This window comes from Miniopterus natalensis, chromosome 1, assembly GCF_054644295.1.
Source record: "Miniopterus natalensis isolate mMinNat1 chromosome 1, mMinNat1.hap1, whole genome shotgun sequence".
In the NCBI taxonomy this organism is placed as follows: Eukaryota; Metazoa; Chordata; class Mammalia; order Chiroptera; family Miniopteridae; genus Miniopterus; species Miniopterus natalensis.
The window spans coordinates 125,260,081-125,281,641 of record NC_142081.1 but is presented as its reverse complement, the minus strand read 5'-3'; the positions used below and the strand labels follow the sequence as shown (position 1 = coordinate 125,281,641).

Here is a 21,561-nt window from a genome sequence, read left to right as displayed (position 1 = left end):
TTTTCTTTTCTCCCCCCAAACTGGTAAGGGAAAGAGAACATAATTAAAATAACATTTTTGTACAATAGTTTTAAATAATCATATCTTAGAAGATAACTTGAAAATAGTCTATGAAATTTAACTCTGTTTTAACATTTGTTTTAAAAGTATGCTTTCTAAATAAAATCACTTGGAATATTTTAATCATTCCTTTAGAACCTTTGCTTTCCACAAAATTTATTTTGTCTATTCAGTTTCTAATCTCGTATCATAAAGGGATGCTTGGTCCTTAAAAAGAAATTGTGAGATTTGGCTTTTCAGTTTCCTTAGTCTTTCTTTAATAACTCTTTCATTGATTTTTATATATAGAGAGAGAAACATCTATTTGTTGCTTTACCAGTTTATGGATTCATTGGTTGCTTTTTTTTTTTTTTAAATATGTCTTTATTGATTTCAGAGAGAGGAAGGGAAGGGGAGAGAGAGAGAAACATCAGTGGTGAGAGAGTCATTGATCAGCTGCCTGTTGCATGCTCCCTACTGGGGATTGAGCCTGCAGCCCAGGCATGTGCCCTGACCAGGAATTGAACCGTGATCTCCTGGATTATATGTCAGTGCTCAACTGCTGAGCCATACTGGCCGGATGATTGGTTGCTTCTTGAATGTGGCCTGACCAGGAATTGAACCTGCAATGTTGGCATATCAGGACGCTGTAACCAACTGAGCTATCTGGCCAGGGTTGTCTTTAATAACTCTTAAGGGTAGAGAGTTCAGTGTATTTTTATTCATGCTATTTTAAATTTTCTCTAATCTCTCAGCAGGTATATTTTCATACCTCTTTGACTTTGCTTATGTTGTTCCCTCTGCCTGAATTTTCCTCTGCCCCTTCTTCCTTTTTTCTTCTTGGCATGCCAAGTATGGCTGACTAGTAGTTTCCTTTTGGAGTCTTTTGATGTTCCAGAAATAGTAATCATTTTTCTCTCTGCTCTGTTTGTACTTTATGTGGAATTAAAGACCTTTGTAAAATTATCTTATACTTAATACATTCAAAAGAGTAAATATAATGTATGTTATAAAGTTTGTAATAATAAAATGAACATCTATGAATCTACCACCAAAGTGAACTAGAAAATGATCAGTTCTGTTTCTTCTACCTATATGTTTCAATCCATATCTCCAGGGGAATGTTTATTTCCTTCCCCTTTAAAAAAGTTTATCACATTGCCCTGGCTGGTGTTGCTCAATGGATAGAGTGGGGTGTCAGTCCATGCACTGAAGGGTTGTGGGTTCGATTTCTGATCAAGGGCATGTACCTGGGTTGCAGGTTCGATCCCTGGCCTGGTCTGGACACGTGCAGGAGGCAACCAATAAATGTGTCTCTCTCATATTGATGTTTCTCTCTTTCTCTCTCTCTTCCCTTCCCTGTCTCTCTCCCTCTCTAAAAATCAATGGAAAAATATCCTCAGGTGAGTATTAACAAAAAAATAAATAAAAAAGTTTATTATATGTGATCCCTAAACAACTATTGTTTAATCTCATTTGTGTTTGGGTTTAATAAAAATAGGTCATGCTGTATATAGTCTAGCACGGGTTGCTTTTTTTGTTTTCCATTCAGCATTATGTAAGATTTATTTATATTTCATATATAGTTCATTCATAGTAGTTAATTCTCATTAATGTATAATATTTCACTTATAAATATGTCACTTACTTGCGCTTACATTTAATGGATCTGGAATTGTTTTTCCCCCCTGTATGGTGTGAGGTAGGGATCCATTTTCAGGGTTGCAAACTAGTCACCCTCTTTGAATAATGCATTTTTTCCCACTGTACCATCACTGTAAGATAATCAAATTTGTTTCTGAGTTCACTCTTCTGTTGAATCGGTCCATTTATTTAACCCTGTGCAAGAACCTTATAATAAATGTAAATGGGCAAGACCCTCTTCCAAACCTTTTATAATTTTTTTTTATCCATGTCTAGCTCATTCTTTCCCCTTTGTCTTTCCTTGTATATTTTGAAGCTATGAAGAAGCCTGTTGAAGTTTTTATTGGGAGACATTGTAGGTCAGTTTGGGAAGAATTGGCATCGGTAAATAGTATATTGGATGGGAGTGGGGCAATGAGATGCATGGTTGCGAGTAGGTGGGGGTGTGTTGTAGCTGGCTGTGAAGGCCACATAATTATTTATTTTTTTCAGGTTAATCTTTCAAATTTCCATTTCATTGTTTTCTTATTTCTTCCCTTATTTATAATTGGATGGGTATAGAATTTCTTGTGATTTTATTCAAAGCGTTCTGATCATATTTGTTGATTATCTTATGCTCCCTATTGCCATTATTCTTTCTCACAACTCTCTATATTATTTGTACTTGTCATACTGAGTCTGTCAAAAGAGTTTTCTAGTTGTGTTATATTAATTCTAGATTTTGCCTCTTGAATTTACTTACGCAAATTCAAAGGCCTTGTTTCTTCTGCATTAGACTACTGCAATTATGTCTTTGTTACCAGCTCATGCAGTACAATTTCATTTTCTGTGCTAAAAGTGCAATATAAAACATTAGTGAAATTTTAAAAATTATTTTTAAATGTAAATACGTCCTTCAAATTAAAAAAAATTTTTGAACATTGTATAATTTCAAAACTAGACAAAAAGGTTGTTAAAACTTTATTGTCATTTGATGTTTGGGCTCTAAACAAACACTGTCCTGTATTAAACTTAGTTCTTGGATTTTGCAAGCTTTGAATTATGTATAAGGTCTTCAGGAATATACTCATGCCTTCAAAGGTCATTCCCCCTAAACATGTTTATTTTATCCATTACTTCTAGGTCTACCTCATATAGATTCTTTTTTGACTTTATCACTTCTCCTTCAGGTGCTGCTGAATCATCAAGCATGATCTTTATTTATCAAATTTTGCCTTTGGGTTTCTATATTTTCTTTAGTTTGTCTTAACCTTGGAATTATTGAGTTTCAAGCTTCCAGAGCCTTAATGCTCATTAGATTGGCTCTGAGGAGTCCTCTAAAATGCAATTATTGCTAGTGGCAAAATTGGAGATTGAAACATAATTCACATTAATCGTCTTCAAAAATTTTATTTTTAAAACTAAAAATTGTATATACTTAAGATGTACAACATCATGATTTGATATACATTACATAGTGACATAACTACAATAAAGCTAATTAACATATCTTCTTATATAGTTACCTTTTTTTTTGGTGATGAGACCACCTTAAATTTACTCTCAGCAAATTTGCTGTATTCAATAAGGTATTATTAACTGGTCATCCTGCTGTACATTCGATCTCTAGACTTAGTCATCCTATATAACTGCAACTTTGTAACCTTTGCCCAACATCTTTCCATTTCCCCCACCCCCTGTAACCACCTTCTACTCTGCTTCTATGTGTTCAAACTTTTTTAGATTTCCCATTTCCTCCCTCACCCCTTGTAACCACCTTTTACTTTCTTTGTTTTCTACTTTCTTGGATTCCACAATAAGTGAGATTATGCAGTTTTTTTTCTTTTTCTTTCTGCATCTGGCTTAGTTCATTTAATATAACATCCTCCAGGTTCCACATTCATTATATTTCTAATACACAATGTTGATATGTCCATGTTTTTGTATTAACATTGAGAAATACTTTACCTTAATTAATTGCTGGTTCGAGATTGGATAGTTTGAAATAAGATTCATACTTGGTTTATTTTTTTAGTACTTTTGTATTAAGCAATATTATAGGTTCTAATAGTACCCTACCCCAATTTTATGTAAGCAAAATGGAATCTTAGTGAATGTAAAAACTTGTATAAAACTTCACAACTAGTAAGTGAAAGAGCCTAGGTTTTCTGATTTCACGTTTGTGTGTGTGTGTGCATTTTTTACCAGTGGTTTTCAGCTGTACTTCGTAGGTTCTGAGGTTGCTAAAGGGTGATCACCTGGGCTTTCTAGTCCCTCTCAATTAGTGTAACTCTTAAATTTTATCTCCAGTATATTGGAATTGAAAACTAATTTTTTTTATATTAAACTGCTTCTTTTGCTACCTGAAGATGAAGGAAAAAGTATGAAAGTAACGGAATTCAAGTATGTGAAGGAATTATCTTCCTGAAAAAGCTAACTTTGTCTTGGTGAACATATGCATGCTGTTGTTATACAAATGTTCCAGTTTTGTTCCCCTCCTCCTACCTACTTTATTCACTCAGTCTGCCATATGGAGGGTTGTGTGTCGCAGGATGGATTGTGATTTGGACTTTTATGATTGATTCCTAATTGGGAGACTGGAGAGAGGGAGTAGACTCAGATAAATTTTTCAAGTAGTTTTTTTCCTTTTTATTTTTATCTTTTTAAATGTGTTTTATTGATTTTAGAGAGAGGAAGAGAGAGAGAGATATAGGGAGAAACATCGATCTGCTTCCTGCACGCTCACCTACTGGGGATGGAGCCCACAGCCCCCAACCCGGGTATGGATATGTTCCCTGACTAGGAATCGAACCAGTGTTCTCCCTACATGGGACAATGCTCAACCAACTGAGCCACACAAGCCAGGGTCCTTTTTATTGAATTTATTGGAGTGACACTAGTTAACAAAATTTTACAGGTTTCAGGGGCACAGTTCTACACCATATCATCAGTACATTGTATTGTGTGTTCACCACCCCAAGTCAAGTCTCTGTCCATCACCATTTATCACCCCGTACCCTCCTCTACCCATCCTCACCTCCCCCTGGCAATCACCATACTTTTGTACTTATCCATGAGTTTTCTCTCTCTCTCTCTTTTTTTCTCTGTCCCTCCATGCTCCCCCCCTTCCCCCAGTCAGGTAATTTGAAATAGTGTCTGGAATATTTCTGCAGTGTGTGAGGGAAGTAGGAAGGGTGAAAACATGATTTTAAGGAGAGTTATGGGCACAATAATGTATGAGGAAAAATGAACAAATTTGAGCCATTTTGAATTTGTTTTGTTTTTCCCATGAAGACTGGGAACCATGTAGGGTGTTCTTTTTTTTCTTTTTTTAAAATGTCTTTATTGATTTCAGAGAGAGAAGGGGGGGGGAGAAAGAGAGAGAAACATCAATAGGAGAGTCATTGATTGGCTGCATCCTGCATGCTCCCTGCTGTGGATCGAGCCTGCAACCTGGGCAGGTGCCCTAACAGGGAATTGAACTGTGATCTCCTGGATCATAGGTCGATGCTCAACTGCTGAGTCACATGGGCTGGGCTGGAATGTTCTTTTAATAGGATTTAAGCAAGTAAGATATCTTTAAATTTTTTCATTTTGTTTTCCCAAGTTTCCTTTTTGTTTTTTTAAAATTAAATTTATTGGGGTGACATTGGTTAATAAGATGATACAGGTTTCAAGTGTACAATTCCTTGATACTTCATTTGTATATTGCATTGTGTGCCCACCACCCAAAGTCAAATCTTTCTTCACCATATATATCTGACCCCCTTTACCCTTTACTACTCCCCCACCCCCTTTCCCTCTGGTAACCACTATACTGTTTTTTATGTCTATAAGTTTTTATTTTTCTTGTTTTTTCATTTGTTGCTTTTAGTTTTATATCCAACATATGAGAGAAATTATATGGTTCTTAACTTTTTCTGTCTGACTTATTTTGCCTAGCATGATATTCTGAAGGTCCATCCATGTTGTCACAAATGGCAGTATTTCATCCTTTCTTATGTCCGAGTAGTATTCCATTGTATATATGTATCACATCTTCTTTATTTAATCATCTGTTGAAAGATACTTTGGTTGATTCTATGTCTTGGCCCCCATGAATAATGCTGCAGTGAAATAGGGATGCATGTATCTTTGCGAACTGTTTTTGTAAAGATCACCGTGGTTATACAGTACCATGGAGAAAGGCTAGATTGGATACAAAAGATCAGTTAGAATGCTATTGCAGTAGCCAGATTGAACAATGATAGTAAATTGACTGGGATTCAAGTGTTGGAAGCAGAAGGAAACAAATTTCTATTATGTATGTATATATTTTCTGTTTTTTAAAAATAGAGGTATAATAATAGACATAACACTATGTTAGTTTCAGGTATACAACTTGATGATTCAATATTTGTATATATTGTGAAGTGATCACCACAATAAGTCTAGTCAGCATCTGTCCCATATAATTATAAAATTTATTTTTCTTGTGATGAGAACTCTTAAAATGTACTCTTCTTAGCAGCTTTCAAATATGCAATGTAGACATTTATTTTATAACTGGAAGTTTGTGCCTTTTGACCCCTTAACCCATTTTGACCACCCCCTTCCTTCTGGCAACCACCAACTTGTTCTATTTATGAGCTAATTTTTTTGTTTTGTTTGTTTTTTAGATTCCACATGTAAGTAACATCATACAGTATTTGTCTTTCTCTGTTTGACTTTCTTCACTTAGCATAATGCCTTCAAGGTTCATCCATGGTGTTAAAAATGGCAAGATATTATTCTTTTTAATGGCTGAATAGTATTCCATTACATACATATTCATCCATTGATGGACATTTAGGTTGTTTTCATATCTTGGCTATTGTAAATAGTGCTGCAGTGAACATGGGGGTGCATATATATTTTTTTGAATTAGTGTTTTCATTTTCTTCTCATAAATAGTCAGAGATCAGTAAGATGACAGAGCCATAAAATATTGAGTCCCTCCCCTCCCCAGAGTGATCTATTATACCCAGGTATGTATGGTTCTCAATTCCCCTTGGAGACCAGGAGAGCTCAGTCCAACCCCTATTCATCTTTCTCTTAAAAGCAGCTGAATTTGGGATATACAACATAATGATACTTGACTGGGTAGGGAGGGGTTGGGAGAGAGTTGTTCTGCATCAGTAAACAAGGTGCATTGACTTTTATGTTGAGTGGTGGTGTAGACGCATGCTGATCAACCAAATAAACCCCTGTTGTTTTTGGTCGACCCAAAGCCCTGTATTCTGCAGCAAGGTCGTCATTACTGACAGCGTTCATTTCTGTTTGGGAACAGCTTTATCCAGAATTGACAGCCACATTGCTTTCTGGTAGGGCCATGGGTTTGTACCCTTTGGTTGACTTGGGCTTGATCTGCAGTGGCATCATTGTTTTTAGGAATCCACCTAATTTAGGCTATTTTGCTGCTCCAATGTCAAGGCAACATCTTTTAAATTCTTACTTGATTTCAACATAAGGATTTGGGAAGTTTTCTAAGGCTGGCAGGGCTGATAGCAAGAATTCATCTAGATTCCTTTAAGTGAGTTTCTCATTCCCCAGTTAATCACCTTCATCATCATTTTCAACTCAATCCAGTACAGGGAGTTTGTCTCAGGGAAATTGCCACAAGGGGGCCAAAGTTCTCCTACAGCAGACATGACCCAATGCCAGAAAATGCTGAGGCCTTTTACTCATTCAATTGATTGAATATTTACAAGATAGACTGTAGGATAGGCTGAGCAATAAGATTGGCAGCTGTTGCCATTATTCTTTAACAAGTATTATGTACCCCACCCCAAATCTCCCAAACTAGCCCCAAGTTCTAAAGATTCTCCTGATTCTGATCACAGTGGTTGCAGTTTTCCTCCTTTCACAGCCAATGTAGGCACGTTTCTCTGTAGGGGATAGAACCTATGTGTTCCCCTCTCTCTCCACCAGACAAGTCTTAGTACTAGTCTTAGTAATAGTTGGTCACAGGGCAGACCAGCTGAGGCTGTCAGCTTGGTAGAGAGTTGGCTGCTGTGTTTGAACCTATTATTTACTGGTCCTCAGCCTGAAACTACCTCCTCAACTCAGCCTCATTAATAGGCAGTGAAGTGGAGGACCATTCATTGCTTTGTGACCATACAATTTGGTCAACATGTTGACTCACAATTCCCATGGACTTCTCTCAATTCCTGTTAACTAGCCTCACATTCTGTTTCTGAAAAGCTTTGTCTCTGTCAGATTCCATTCTTTTTTTTTTATCCTCACCCGAGGATATTTCTTCCATTGCTTTTCAGAGAGACTGGAAGGGGGGAGGGAGAGAGAGAAACATCCATGTGAGAGAGACATATTGATTGGTTGCCTTCCGCAGGCAACCCAACTGGGGTCAGGGATTGAGCCTACAACAGAGGTACATGCCCTTGGCTGGAATCAAACCCGGGACCCTTCAGTCAGTGGGCTGATGCTCTAACTACTGAGCCAAACTGGCTAGGGCCAGATTCCATTCTTATTGCCAAAACTGTCAGAACTTGTGAAGGGTTTGAGATTTCACTCTTCGTGCAAGTATCATGGATACTATTAGAAAACACGAGACTCTTGGGTTACATAAAGGATGTCATTTGCGTGGCAATAGCATTAGTTTAGAAAGTCAGCATTGTGCCAGATACCCATCCCCCATTTTTGTAGGATAATGGGCAGTAAGCCTTCCTTACCTTTGCCATGGTGTGTGTGTGTGTGTGTGATTATCTTTATTACACTGGACAATAAATAAACCTGTATTTTGCTTTCTAAGGAGACACTATATTTTCTAAGGCTGTTTACTATATAAATATCCAGAGCAAAGAGAATCAATTGTCTTTTCTTGCAAGATGTGCAAAAGTGCTGGACACCCAAGGAGAGTTGTCTCCGTGCACCTTGCTTTGGAGTTGGGAAAACATTTTTGATTACAGGTTCTTTCCTAGTCAGCTTTTAAAATTATGGTGAAATAGAATCTTAAATGAGCATATAATATTAAATTTGTGGTATTTTTCTGACAATATCCTCACCCCCTTTTTTCAGTTCAGTTCACATCCTTGCTTTTTCTCACCTGCATTACCGTATTTGCCTAACTGGTCTCAATGTCAGTATTGTTGTCCTGTCTGTCCTCAACACCTGTGCCAGAGGAATCTTTTAATATGCAGATCTGATGATGTTACTCAATTTAAATTTGTTATTGGTTTCCCATTGCTATTAGGACAAAGTTTAAATTGTTGAGTAGTTGTGGAATTTCTCTTGTGCTAACTGCTGTCCAGTTTTTAAATGTTGACAAGTAAATTAAAAAAAAAAATTAAAGCCATAAAGGCCAGTATTAGATAGGCTGTGACCTCTGCTCTTATCTTTTCTCTTATACTCTAGTCTGCAACATGCAGTTCTTTCTGCCTTAAATAATTTCCATATTTGCCTCTTATACTTCTATTCATCCTTAAAAACCTACCTCCTCCATAAAGCCTTTAAGTGAACCCATCTCAACCTAGTTTGATATCTTTAATTTCTTTTTTTAAAATTTTTTGTTAATCCTCACCTGAGAGTATTTTTTCCATTGCTTTTCAGAGAGAGAGTGGAAGGGAAGGAGGCAGGGAGAGAGAGAGAGAAAGATAGAAACATTGATTGGTTGTCTCCTGCATGAGCCTGTACCTGGGGGCAGGGAGCGAACCTGCAACCTAGGTACAGGCCCTTGACTGGGAATCAAACCTGGGACCCTTAGGTGTGCAGGCTGACGCCCTAACCATAGAGCAACACTGGCCAGTATTGAACACCTTTAATTTCTAATAAACTGTGCATGTGTCATTCTTGCACTTACCTCATTGTGTCCTAATTATTGATTTTTTTTTTTCTGATTTGCACCCTTATTACATAAAGTATAAGCTACTCTTATACTTTTGTGACCCCCTTCCCTTCACACAAACACCAAATCTTTAGGAAAGAAAATTGCTTTGGAATTAAATCCATTAAAGTGGGTCATGCTTTTAATTACTTTTAAGATATTCCCTGTTTTGAGCCTTGAGGATATTAATTTTCTTAATTTTGAAGGGAAAGATAATAATCATTGGAAAATAGACGTGATACAGTTGTATGGTCCAACCTGTATATGATCCAAGATATATGGGCATCATGTATATTATTTACTATGCCTGATGATATTTTCTTGCTTGTTTATATTAAAATACAGACGGTGGACATTCATAAAGAGAAAGTGGCTCGAAGAGAGATTGGTATTTTGACAACAAATAAGAGTACATCAAGAACTCACAAAATAATAGCACCTGCAAATATGGAGCGCCCTGTAAGGTATATTCGGAAACCTATTGACTATACAGTTCTGGATGATGTGGGCCATGGTGTCAAGGTAAGCATTTTTATATTATATTAACTTAAAGTAACTTATTTATCCAGTAAATATTTTGGATAGCAAAATGATTATAAAGATAATTTTCTTCAAGAATTAATAGATTTTCTTAGCTAGTATCTAGCATTACAATTTTCATAGAACATTTATTTAATATTAGTTATATATTATACCAAACTTGGCAGAGTTTTACCTGTGGAATAGGCTATGTTCAAGAAGCTATTAAAACTTGAAATGGCTGTTCATAAATTGAGCCATTTGAATCCTAGACTAATATTATAAATTTGTGTTGTCATTCCATGTTTTCTTTTACTACTGAATGAATATTTAAAAAAAGATTTGCATGCTTTTCAAAATTGGCTTAGAAAATAATTTATAAATACTTTAGAGTTTTATTCTTAAATATGTATATATATTAGCGTATTTGTGTGGATGTAATTGTAATTGTAGCAACCTAGGAGAAATAAAATTTACATAATTTTGTTCTGTACCATTCCCAGCTCTTCATTCCCCACCCACCCCAACAGACTTTTGGGAAAGAGATTATTTGTTGTCCCTGTCCATTTCTTAGCATAGCAGAATTAATTGCCCTTGAAGGATAACTGTAGCCTGTCACCTCTTTTGGTATTTATGGGTCATTTTGCAAGAATCTGGAATGACCTGAATTCTTTAGCCATCTCTGCTTGGGGTAAACTGTTCCTCTGAAATTTGACAGAGAGTTCTTTTCCCAGAGGACCATTATTTGATTTTTTTCCCTGGTCTTCAGAATATTTACAATCATGTTTAGGAGTCAGCTAGAATCTTGAAGCTTTTCTTAGCTGGTTCATCTCACTGGTGCTATTACTGATTCTGAATTATCTGGGATTCCTGGTCAAGAGGGGACCTTTATTCTTCCCTTCTCTGAGACTGTTAGTTAGACTCTCCTTTGCTGTCGTGCTTGGAAGTTATATGTAAAGTTGGACCATTGTGCAAATGTAGAGGAGGCTACTAGTTTGTTTCTTGTATTTTTGCCCAAGGATGTGGCTAGAAGAGCTTAAATTGAATTTTAATTTAAGATATTTTAAACTAGATTGATCTATAGGATTTGGATTTTAAGAGCCTGGGAGAACTGTTTTTGTATTATTAACTTGTCTTTGGATTAAAAATGACATGTATACCTTACACATGTATATGCAAGTGTGCATACACACTCACTCATGCATTTACTCACTCTTACCCACTTCTTCCTCTTTTGCTTAATCTTGATTTTTCTTCCTACCAAAGCAATATACACTCATAAAAAAATTCTGTCATCATCTTAGAAGTGAATATCCTCTATTGTCCCTTCACTAATAATTGTTTAATACATAGTACTTACTAGAGTATAAGATGAAACCACATTTTACAAGGAGATTTTGAGTGAGAATATTCAACTACATCATATATGTATAAATGGGAAGTGTAAACATAACACAGCATGATATATATTGAAAGTATATAGATGTGAGTTTTGGCAGTCTACTTTTTGGTAGTATGAGTATTTGAGACTCAGGTTTTTAAAAACTTAAAAAAAATTGTAGTAAAATAGAATCACGTAACATTTACCATTTAACCCTTTCAAGTGTACAGTTCTGTGGCATTAAGCACATTCATATTGTTATACAGGCTGTTTTAAAAGGTGTTCTTTTAAAATTACAGTTGACATACCATATTATGTTAGTTTCAGGTGTATACCCTACTAAGTGGTCATCCTGATAAATCTCATACCCGTCTGACACCATATGTAGTTATCAGAATATTAGTGACTGTATTCCCTATGCCATACTTACATCCCCATGACTGTTCTGTAACTACCATTTGGTGCTGCTTAAACCATTCACCTTTTTCACCCATATCCCCAACCCTGCTCCTATCTGGCAACCATCAAAATGTTCGCTGTTGCCCGGCTGAGCATGGCTCAGTGGTTGAGCATTGACATAGGATCCAGGAGATTGTGGTTCGATTTCCGGTCAGGGCACATGGCTGGGTTGTGGGCTTGATCCCCAGTAGGGAGCATGCAGGAGGTAGCCGATCAATGACTCGCTCATCATTGATGTTTCTGTCTCTCTTTCTTCCTCGCCTTTCCTCTCTCTGAAATCAATAAAGACATACACACACACACACACACATGTGTGTGTGTGTGTGTATATATATATTTTAAAGAGGATTTCTAGACTCTGTTTATTCTGTAGTTAAAATCTGGCTGAGGTATTCCTGTGCCTAGTAATTTTGTTTTTAGACTTTGAGGTGTTACATCATTTTTCTGAATTTGAAGCAACCTGTTATTTTGAATTTTAATATATGCAGTACTTTTCAAGTAATGAATACTCATATTCAGGCATTTATTATCCAGTAAAGTCTTAGCTTTTGTACACTGATGTATTAAAGTAGCCTTACATATCATGTATTATAGTATTTGTTTTCAAATCAAAGTTTATCATCTGTGATTCAATTGGATTTGTTCCATAGGATAAAATACAGAACTAAGAAATTATTGCGCCTGCATAAGATTGGCATAAATGAGTGGTGGTTTTCTTATGAGTATATTAGTCTTTTGAAAAATACATGATACACATGGATATTTCCCAGCTGCTTATGATTATCTTTTTCTTTACAAAATATTTGAAATAATGCTGGGTAAAAGCTTATTAACATGGATTGAATAACTGTAAATGTAAACCTGTCCTAATAGATATAACTTATTTAGAATTAATTTCTACTTTTTCCCCCCTTTTCTTGCCAACGTAAAGTGGCTAAAAGCCAAGGTAAGAGATATTACTTATCATTTGACCCATAGTTTTACCTCTATATTGATAGAGGCTGCAGAGCCACTAAAATTTGAAAACTCTTCCTATGTCTGTCTGCTTTTTTCCCATAGGGTTTACATAGATTAAATATACTCAAACTCAGTACAAATCAGCTACATTTAGCTTGGATGTGTTAATATATCAAAGATATATTGACATCTGCATTTATATAGGAACATTAATTTTGCTAACATTTATTGCTTTGCTTATTTTTTGATAGTTGCCTTGCTTTTATTGACTTATAATTAGGAGGTTTCCCAGACATCACACCGTGACTTTGTTACTGAATTGTTAGGATAGAGATGATTTTTCAGATGAATATTTTAGCCAATTGACTTTGAGATCTGTATTTATATTCATGCACACATTTTAAAAAATTTTGGGAAAAGCAGTATTTGCAGATAAATTTGATCTCTGTGAACATGTTTAACAATAAAATAATATATAAAATCCAGTAATCTCACCTGTATTTTGCCATAAATTGGTATGAATAATAGGAAAAGCCAAGTGCAACTGGTTTCTTAACTTTTTAAAATGTAGAACCAAAGTCTGTTGTAGAACTGTCTGGGAATCCTTACTTCACATTCTGATATTAAAAATAATAATAATCCATTGTATCAAAACACCAAGAGAACAATTTGATATAAAATGAAAAGCTCTTTTTCCTGCATTTTAGCATGGAAATAACCAGCCTGCAAGAACTGGCACACTGTCGAGAACAAATCCTCCTACTCAGAAACCACCAAGTCCTCCCATGTCAGGCCGGGGAACATTGGGGTAAGAATCCAAGTACATTTTATAAGAAAATTCATATGCTAAATAGGAAAAGATGATTCTGTGACAAGTAAGTGTATGGATCCTTGCTATGGACCCCTCTCAGTGTGATACTACCTTTTACAAATTCATTTTGTTTCTTATTTCTTTGAACAGAATTCTAAATCAGTCAACTTGTTTTATAATATTCTCTATAGAAGTCTGTACTAGACAAGTTCTTTTGTATATGTAAAAATGAGCATTATTTATTTATGTATTAAAAAAGAAATTTGACTTATGTTTCTTTCAAATGAAATGACTAGTGTATTCATTCCCTATGGTACTTTAACATGTATTTACAATATTTATATTACAGAAGTTTGAATAAGTGGTCTATTTTGTGTAGTTCGGCTTGGTAACCTGCAGCTTTTCTGTTTCCCCTATTACTTTCCACCTAAGACTTAGGAGCTCTTTACTTGGAATATTTCTAACTGCTCGTGCTGGTAATCTTAGGGCCCTTCATACTTGAGTAGCTTTGTGAGAAGGCCAGTTGGAGAAGCAAAAAAGATAACAGTTGATGACTTCTTCCTTCTCAGTTCTCAATGCAATAAGATTATTCTTCTTTAATGCTTCTTTAGACGGAATACTCCTTACAAAACCCTGGAACCTGTTAAACCTCCAACAGTTCCTAATGACTACATGACCAGTCCTGCTAGACTTGGAAGTCAGCATAGCCCAGGCAGGACAGCTTCTTTAAATCAAAGACCGAGGACACACAGGTAATCCTTCAGGTTGAGCCTTTGACCATTTGAGAGTGGGGTTTATTGACTGGTCACAAACCCTATACAGTTGCTGAGTAAAGTACTACAATGTTAACACAGAGTACAAAAGTTGAGGTAATAATGTTGTAAAAATATTCTGTTTTTTAGATTTTTAAATATATTTATACTATAAGCAGATTGTTACTATTTCTTCCTTTTGACAGAGGTACAGATGTATATTTGGATATAGGCTAAAGAATGTTTTTTAAAAGTCTTTTTAAAAAGATCAAGGTAACTACTCTGAAATACAGAGTATCCCCCCAAAATGAAAAGGTATATGCGCTTAACAGCTGACAGCTCAATTGATGTTTCTTTCTTTTCAGATGTAACCCACTGGAATTAATAATTATTCAAAGTGTGTATACCTTTTGGGGGGGGACACCCTCTATTTTTGGATAAGAAATTATACAATGATTTAAACTTTAAGAGTTTGGGAGAAAGAAGACCTAGCTTAGATCTGAGGAAGAATTAATTTAAGAGAGTTGGTACACTCTAGAATGTGTTATTGTATTAATTGTTTTTTAAACGTTTTAGAAATCAGCTGCTCAGTGGATTTTTAAAAACTTGGTTTTGGAACATAATGTACATTTAGAAAAGTATATACTTTATTAATTATGTAACTTAATGGGTTAATACAAATTGAACACACTCATGTAACCCTCACCCAGCTCAAGAAAATGGAGTATTACCAGCAATCCAGAAGTCCGCCTTAGGCCCTTCCCCAATTGTTACCTCTACCTTCTTCCCCCCAAAGTAGCCACTTCATTTTTAGGCACTTTTATAAAGCCAGACAAGTTTATTGTATACCTCAATTTGTTTCATTCTTCAGTTTTACTTCTCACTTAATACTTGGGGAAGAACCTCTCCTTACCTTGACTTTTGGGTTGGTATATTAGAGGTACAACTTAGCAGAATCATTTTTTCGGTTCAGCTAAAGAGGGCATCTGGCTCTTAGATGCTATGTAATTGGCATTTGTTGTTGTTGTTGCTGTTAGTAAATAAATTGGTATCTGCAGCTACTGTATCAGGCCAAGTTCGGTGAGGACCAAAATTGTTCTTTTTTATGTTTGTTATCGAATTATTTGTGTTAAAACATGGTTCTTCTCTATAGTTTAATTATTGTCAATAACCAGTTATTAAGAGTTACTTCATTAGATACTAGGGATATACTAATAAGATATAGTTCTTTTTTTCATAAGCTCATTCTGTTAAAACAGGGATCGACAAACTTTTATAAAGGGCCAGATTATCAATATTTTAGGATTTGTGGGCCATATTGTCTCTGTTGCAATTACTCGGCTCCCTATCATAGCGTGAATGCAGCCATGGATGACACACAAATGATCGATTGAGGATGCATTCCAGTAATATTTTATATCTGGTAGTGAAGTTTGACTCCCATATGATTTTAATATGTCATAAAATATTATTCCTCTTTTGATGCTTTTTTAAATAACTATTTAAAAATGTAAAAAATGTTCTTGGCTCACAGGTCATAAAAAATCAGATCATGGGTCAGATTTGATTTATGTGCTGTAATTGGCCAATCCCCATGTTAGGAAAAAGCCAAAAATTGTAGAATAGGATAATTAGTGTCGAAATATTCATGTCTGTGATGTATTGGTGGCAGAAAGTAGAGTACTTGGCTTGAAGGAGTTAAGGGAGGTCCTCACGTTAAAGCTATTTTTGTAATATAAACAGCTTTCTTTGTTTTTCTTAACATGTGATGATATATTATAGAATGATAATATTGGAGAAAAAATTTTTTTATCTAGGTAGTGAAAGTCTTTGCCCTGTTGAATTTTTTTCTGGGCCTATTAGGCCAGTGATGTTGGTTTTAAAGTATAATATGGAGCCTATGACTACACGTGCATATATGTACATTTGCATACATGTACATGCACACATACATTACTTACTAAAAACAACTATATAGTGTGAGGTCCTATACCTTAAGCGATAGTAAATCCATAGGAATTTGAATAGTAAGGAATTGTTAAAGTTTAACAGTATTGACTATTCTAGAATGCCTCACACTGAAACCTCACTATTCCCTTTTTTTTTTTGCTCATTTTCCAGAAAATGTCCTGTTTTATCACCACTCTTTGAGATGAGTGGAGGTTTTTATACTATTTCCTGACTAAAACTGGTTAAACTTTTAATTTCCATAGCATCTTGTATACTTTATTTTTTTTAAAGGATAGTTTATTGATTTCTGTTTTAGAGGGAGAAGGGGAGGAAGAGAGTGAAACATCAGTTGACTGCCTCCTGCATGCCCCCTACTGGGAGTTGAGTCTGAAACCCTGGCATGTGCCCTGACTGGGAATCCAACCAGCAACACTTTGTACATGGGTCTACACCCAACCCAGCCATACCTGCCAGGGTAGCATCTTGTACATTTTCTTTTGTGGCATCTATCACACTGTTTTTTTTTGTTCTTTTTTTTTTTGTTTTGTTTTGTTTTTTAAATCTTTATTGATTTCAGAGAGAGGAAAGGAGAAGGAGAGAGAGAGAGAAACATCAATGATGAGAGAGTTATTGATTGAGCCCACAACCCCGGGCATGTGCCCTGACCAGGAATCGAACCCCGATCACCTGGATCCTAGATCGACGCTCAACTGCAGAGCCACGCCCGGCCGGGTTGTTTTGTTTTTAAATATATCTTTATTGATTTCAGAGAGAGGAAGGGAGGCAGAGAGAGTTGAAACATCAATGATGAGAGAGTCATTGATCGACTGCCTCCTGCACGCCCCCTACTGGGGATCGAGTCCGCAACCCGGGCATGTGCCCTGACTGGGAATAGAACCTCAGTCTCCTGGATCATAGGTCCATGCTCAACCGCTGAGCCAAACCCGCCCGGGCTATCACACTGTTTTTTAATGTCTATTTTTCCATTCTTAATTGTGAGCTCCATGACACCATGGTTCATGCCTGCCTTATTTACTGCTGCTGTTCATAGCAGGTTTTAAATAAACCCTTGTTGACTTGTATATAAGATTTTACTGGTCATTTCTCAATAGGATGATCTCTTCTGATAGTTTTGAGTACTATATTAAGGTTATATTGATTTCCAATAGATTGAGTAGAGTGACACACAAGAACCACAGTGGTTAGAGCGTCAGCCCACACAGTGAAGGGTCGAGGGTTTGATTCCTAGTCAAGGGCACATACTTCGGTTGCAGGTTCGATCCCTGGCCCTGTTCAGGGCACATGCCAGAGGCAACCAATTGATGTGTGTCTCTCACATTGATGTTTCTCTGTTTCTCCCCCACTCCCTGCCCCGCTCCCCCTCTCTTCCCCCCTCCCACACTCTCTAAAAATCAATGGAAAAAATATCCTTGGCTGAGGATCAACAACAACAAAAAATTGTATTGAACAGTTTCTAAAATTTCTTTACATATATATCATAAAAGGAAGTAGTTAGTGGCTTTGAGTTATAATTTTGGGGGGTAAATCACTAGAATTGCTTTTTTCACAATTTTTTTCTTTTCTTTGCAGTGGAAGTAGTGGGGGAAGTGGAAGTCGAGAAAACAGCGGAAGCAGCAGTATTGGCATTCCCATTGCCGTGCCTACACCTTCACCACCCACTATTGGACCAGGTATATTATTTATTAGTCTATTTTGATATGTGGTAGTATTTATGAGCTTGATTATGGAAGCCTGAAGTAATTTAGTTATATTAGATCAAATTATTTATTAAATTTATGTGACTGTTGGTAGAGCATAAATGCTAACAACAAATTTAAAAACATTTTTAGGTTAGTCTTTACACAATCTTGAGGGTTTTTGTTGTTGTTTGTTTTTACCAGCTGTTTCTCTTTACATATGAAACATATTGAATAGCTTTATTGAATAACTTTTTGGTACTTTTGCTTTAGAAATACTTGTTTTGGGCATAGTCAGGAATGATGTTTATTATTTCAAGAACAAGCCAATATTGTTGTTACTCCAACCAAAGGTTTAGTGTCTGTAATGTGAATTATGTATCAGTAAGTTTTGATGTTGCCTTGTAGGCCTAGTATCTCAAGTCGTGTTAGTTTGTTCTGTGACTTTGCTATATTTATGTTTGATATTCAATACTTATTTCAGTAAAATACCATGAATATAAAATGGGATTAAAAAAGGAAAAGTTCTTTTACTTTTTAGATTGTATAGAAATTTAAGATATCATTGCAGAGCATTAAATTAGTCCCTTGATTTTTAGTAAATGAAATGAAGACTTTGCAGTGTGAAAAATATGCATTTTACAAGTAAGAATGATAATTGATACTGTTAAGGAATATGTATTAGCTTTTCAAGGATGTTGTTAAAAAAAAGAAAAAGCTACTTTTAAAAACAGGCATATTTTTTATAGTTAATGCAGGTGTGAACTCAGTGACCTCTTTAGCTCGTAAAATTCTTACTTAATTGAACATGCTTTACATATGGGTGTGTGTCTCTCTCTCTTTTTTTCTTCTTTCCAAAACATTGTACTTTCTTACTGTTTCAGAATGTTTAGTTCTCTTTCTTGCACTCTGACCTGAATTATAAACTATTTTATTAGAAAACATTTCTGTCCCTCCTCCTTCTGGAGCTCCACCAGCACCACCTCTTCCACCACTTCTCCCAGTGAACACTGTGATAGGTGAGATTGCATAACCATTGGAGTGATTTAACTTACTCTGCATAATTTATAATAAACTCCTCTGTTAGACTACTAGCTTTTATACTTATTAGGTTGCAAAGGTTAAAGTGTTAAATCTAATTTACACTAATTTCTTCTAGTGAAAGGCCTCTGAAGTTACACACAAAACAAATATAAAATAACTTTCTCTGTAATATGAAATGTTTCTATGCTTAGTTTATAACCAATTTAATGTGGTTTGTACTTGTTTGTTTAGATTTTTCTAGGGAAATTATAGCAGTGATTGTTCAAAAAAATTTTTTTAATTAGTAATGTAATCTTTTTAAAAATGAAACTTGATTTGGAACTCCCTGGTATATACAACAGTCAAAGTATTGGAGTGAAGGTGGGGCACAGGAGGAAGAAAAATGGAAAAGAAAATGATGTGTGGGAAGGGGTGCTCTGAGGCTTCACAAATTGTGTATCACAACTTGAAAAAACACTGAGATAGCCCAGTACTTAAGGCATCTGAATAAACCACAGAACATTTTTTTCAGTAAAATATATTTAAGTTGTTCCCAATTTGAGGGTGATTGGATAGAGCATATAAGGAATTCCAAATATAGACTCCACATAAAACCATTCAGCTTAGAAATACAAAATATCATTGATCTGGGTAGAAATGGATAATGAGGTGTTTCAGATACTGAGAGCTGAACTTCATAGTGTGAAATAAAGCCGTCTAGCAACATCTTTTCAAAACATTTGCACTTGTACTCAAAAGGGGCAAAAAGAGGTAATAAAAGACCCTGATAATAGAAGTTGTTTACAGAAAGTCCATGTGAAAAATTCCTTAAACATAATTGATAATCAAGAAAATGAAAATTAAAACCACAGTGACATACTATTTTATATCCACCAGATAGTTAAAAATGAAGTTCCTAGTACCAAATGTTGGTAAGGATGTGCAGTAACAAGAAAAAGTTCATTGCTGGTCTGAGTTTATTAGTTGATACACTCACTTTGGAAAGTAATTTGTTAGCTAGTCACATTGAATGTGTTTCTATCTTAGGTTTATCAGTTTCATTTCTATATATTTACCCCACAGTACTGGTTCTCAAAATATGGTTATGGGACTTTTGGGGGGTGCCAAGATCCTTTCATGGAGTTTTTAAGGTCAGAACTATATTCATAAGACTTATTTGCCTTTTTTATTCTCATTTTGGTACTGTGGAATTTTCCAGAGGCTACGTGATAAAACCATTACTTTGACAGCTAATGGAATGTGTATTTGTGTATTCATGTGTTTTAAAGATACATCAGTTTCAATTTCTGTTGCCTATTATTATAACCCACCTCAAGAAAGCTTTTTGACGTTCTTTAATTTTAAATAGTGAACCCCCTAACACCATGAAGTTTAAAAGCCACTGTCCTGGAGCAGTGGCTTTCAGAGTGACCCCCAGAACAACAGCATCATTACTGGGGGAATTTGTTAGAAATGTGAATTCTCAGGGCCCATTCTTGACTGACTTAATCAAAAACTCTGAGGACTGGAGCCCAGCAATCTGTATTATAATAAGCTCACAAGGTGCAATTCTCATCAGCGCTGAAGTTTGAGAACCACTGTTCTACAGAAATTCAAGAACCGTATTTAGGAATGTTCATAGTAATAGTATTAATAATAGCAAAACTCTAGATGTAACTGAAATGTCCAATAGTAGAATGGACAAATACGTTGTAGAATGTTTACATATAAATATAGCAATAAGAATGAATGATATGTTGATATACTTATCAACATGGGGAAATTTAAAAAAATAATATCAAAGGAAAAGAGCAAGCCAGCAGAATATGTAATCACTTTATTATAAAAATTTATAAATTTGCAAAATCTCTGCATATTAAGATTCTGTGTCTGTGATTTCTTTTATAAAAAGCTATATATAGTAAAGAAAGAGAATGTTTAACACAACCTTTTGGAGTTTGGGATCCAGAAGGGGGCATACAGGAAATTTCAGTGATACTGGTAATATTCTATTTCTTGGAGCAGGGTATTTATCTTATTTTATTTTGTAAAATTATGTATTTATATAAATAAGTTATATATAATCATTACATATAATTATATAACACATGCTAGCATATAACCATATGCATATATGTATAATTTATATATATAACATAGTTATATATCAGTCATACACTCTTTGATATTATGGTTTATTTTATAATAAAATATTAAAATAAATGTAAAGTCATAGTTTGGAACTGCCAAATAGTTGGTTTTTGGTTTTAAATTATCAAGAAAAACAACTTGGATTTCATACACTTATACAGGTAGAGAAATATGAAAATCATTTTAGAGAGAATTCTATTAAAAATGGTTATAGGGTTGACTCTTGGCTTTCTAGAAAACTTAGCTGTCCAAAGTTACTAACAAAAAGCTTTTGAATAGAATATTATTTTAAAAATGTGTTTCTATTTAGAAAATGAGCGTGTGGATGATTCAAATAATTA

At 35.2% G+C, this 21,561-nt stretch overlaps 1 protein-coding gene across 2 annotated transcripts in view; it reads left to right on the top strand.

The window, feature by feature from the left end:
* ABI1 (abl interactor 1) overlaps positions 1 to 21,561 on the top strand; it is a 93,481-nt gene that overhangs the window by 58,241 nt on the left and 13,679 nt on the right. Inside the window, exons 3-7 of one of the 2 annotated variants that reach the window (XM_087825599.1) lie at positions 9,866 to 10,042; positions 13,544 to 13,644; positions 14,259 to 14,399; positions 17,940 to 18,040; positions 18,985 to 19,065. In XM_087825599.1, the coding sequence (XP_087681725.1) occupies positions 9,866 to 10,042; positions 13,544 to 13,644; positions 14,259 to 14,399; positions 17,940 to 18,040; positions 18,985 to 19,065 (601 nt within the window). The remainder of the gene's footprint in view (positions 1 to 9,865; positions 10,043 to 13,543; positions 13,645 to 14,258; positions 14,400 to 17,939; positions 18,041 to 18,984; positions 19,066 to 21,561) is intronic. The other variant, XM_016219412.2, reaches the window with a different exon arrangement.